Source organism: Colobus angolensis, unplaced genomic scaffold (assembly GCF_000951035.1).
Source record: "Colobus angolensis palliatus isolate OR3802 unplaced genomic scaffold, Cang.pa_1.0 Scaffold389, whole genome shotgun sequence".
Taxonomy (NCBI): Eukaryota; Metazoa; Chordata; class Mammalia; order Primates; family Cercopithecidae; genus Colobus; species Colobus angolensis.
This window is the reverse complement of record NW_012117254.1, coordinates 2057965-2060318: the sequence shown is the minus strand read 5'-3', so window position 1 is coordinate 2060318 and position 2354 is coordinate 2057965. Positions and strand designations below refer to the sequence as shown.

Here is a 2354-nt window from a genome sequence, read left to right as displayed (position 1 = left end):
GAGCCACCTTTGTGACATCGTGTGACAAATACAGCAGATGATGAGTTAAGCCACTGGTTGCCGTGATACCGAGACTCTAGAATTTTGTGGGCACGCCTACTCTGACTGAAGGCATTTTGGACTTGCTAGGACAGCGATAAGGGTCTTGGGTACAAAATGCTCCTGATTCTGGTGTAGCTCCATGGCGAGTCAGAACACCGAACAGGAATACAAAGACAAGCTGGCCCCGTCTGTTGGTGGAGAGCCAACAAGCGGGGACCCATTTAGTTCTTCACCCGATCCAAATCCAGATTCCAGCGAGGTTTTGGACAGACACAAGGACCAAGTTGTGAGCCAAGATCCAGGCTCCCAAGATAACTCACCACCAGAAGACCGAAACCAATGCGTGGTCAACACGGAAGACAACCACAACCTTTTTAGGCTCTCCTTCCCAAGAAAGCTTTGGATGATCGTGGAGGAAGAAACATTCAAGTCTGTGAGCTGGAACGATGATGGAGACGCCGTGATCATCGAGAAGGATCTCTTCCAGAGGGAAGTTCTTCAACGGAGAGGTGCAGAGAGGATCTTCGAAACAGACAGCTTGAAGAGTTTCATTCGCCAACTGAACCTCTATGGATTCTGCAAAACACACCCAAGCAAAGGAAACAAGAAAATGATGGTAAAGTAGAAAGCATTTCTGTAATTTCTGTGATCCCTTTTCTCTCCTTCTCAAACATATCTTCATAGGACACCAATGTAAATAATATACTGTAAGAGCTTAAGTGTCAAAGATAGCATTTTAAAATATAAAATATTGTTTATTGAAAGATGAAAAGTACAGAACTTAAAAAGTATGGATTTTGATATTAAACTACAACCCCCTTAGAGATAATATAAGCATCATATTATGCGGACCTACATATTACTTCTAAGGGGGTTGCAGTTTAATATCAAAATCCATGTTATTTATATATTACTGCCTTGACCTACGAATTGTTTATCTCCAGTCAGGTCATGAGGTAGGGCATAACCACACTTGCTGCCACTTAAAGCATTCTTTTCTCCATTGCAGAACAAAATCATAATTTTGAGAGGTGGGAAAGGAATAATTTATTCCTGAACAACTAACATGTTTCATTTTGTTTCAGATCTACCACAACTCCAATTTTCAGAGAGACAAGCCCAGGCTCCTGGAGAATATCCAGAGAAAAGATGACCTCAGAAACACGGCTCAGCAAGCAACCTGTGTCCCAACTCCAAAGAGAAAGAAGCTGGTAGCTACAAGACGCTCCCTACGTATCTATCACATCAATGCCAAGAAAGAAGCCATCAAAATGTGTCAGCAGAGAGCCCCCAATGTTCAGGGACCCAGTGGCAGTCAGTCCTTCATGTTCTCTGGCATGTGGTCCAAGAACAGTATCACTGGGCATCCCCTGGGAAATAGGCCCCCTCAGGAACCAAATGGCCCAAGTTGGGAGGGCACCTCTGGGAATGTCACATTTGCATCTTCGGCTACTGCCTTGATGGAAGGCACAGGGCAAGTGCCTAGTAGCCCGGTTTACTCAGATAATGGTAGTATATTGTCTTTGTACGATATCTGTTACTCCATTCTGTTGGCCACCCTCTCAGTCATGTCTCCAAATGAGCCCTCTGACAATGACGAGGAGCAGGAAGGCTCCTCAGATTACAAGTGTAGATTCTGTGAACAGTTCAGAAACAATGCAAGTCCATGAACTCACAGGCCACTAATGACCGATAAAAGTTGCCATTTGCTAATGAGAAACACATTTTTGGTCTTAAGAAAGAAAAACAAAATTCCATGGAAATAAATAACAAACAATTTAAATGAGACCTGTTGTCTGTGTTCTTTTTAACCTTCTATATTATACACATCTCATTGGCACAAGCCAGGGGAGGCTGGAAATCCTGTCCAAGACAGGCTTTGGTCCCCATTGTCCTCATTTATTTGGAGAAGCAGCATTTTCACACACTCAGCAAAGGATATTGCTAGAAGTGTCAAGGCCAAGCCCAGGAAGACCTGGTCCCCCGAGATTGGCCTGCTAGTCAGGAGAAAGAATAGACTCACTCCTGATTCTGGCAGTATCTTCCTGTATCTTCAAACAGGAGATTGTTTCCTCATGGGTCCCTCCCAATGTTGCCAGGAAGTGTCTGATCAGCAGCTCAGCACCCCTAGCCTAGCATCCAGGGGCCTCCAAAGAGGTCCACTTGAAAGTCAGGCCACCCCATCTGCCATGGGATGTACGACCACCATAACATCCTGGCTCAGAAGAGAAGGGCCACTGCAGTCAACACCTAGGGGGAAATGCCCATCATCCTCAAAGATAACAACTAGACACTTTGCTAAATCACCAAAA

The 2354-nt window shown here is 44.6% G+C and overlaps 2 protein-coding genes across 3 annotated transcripts in view; both read left to right on the top strand.

Moving 5' to 3' along the window:
- LOC105520765 (melanoma-associated antigen 8) overlaps window positions 1-2354 on the top strand; it is a 103796-nt gene that overhangs the window by 86096 nt on the left and 15346 nt on the right. The window lies entirely within an intron of this gene.
- On the top strand, window positions 182-1830 carry LOC105520770 (heat shock transcription factor, Y-linked-like). Its single transcript, XM_011954672.1, has 2 exons — window positions 182-658; window positions 1128-1830. Exons 1-2 carry the CDS (start codon window positions 182-184, stop codon window positions 1710-1712), a joined length of 1062 nt encoding a protein of 353 aa, XP_011810062.1. The 3' UTR covers window positions 1713-1830.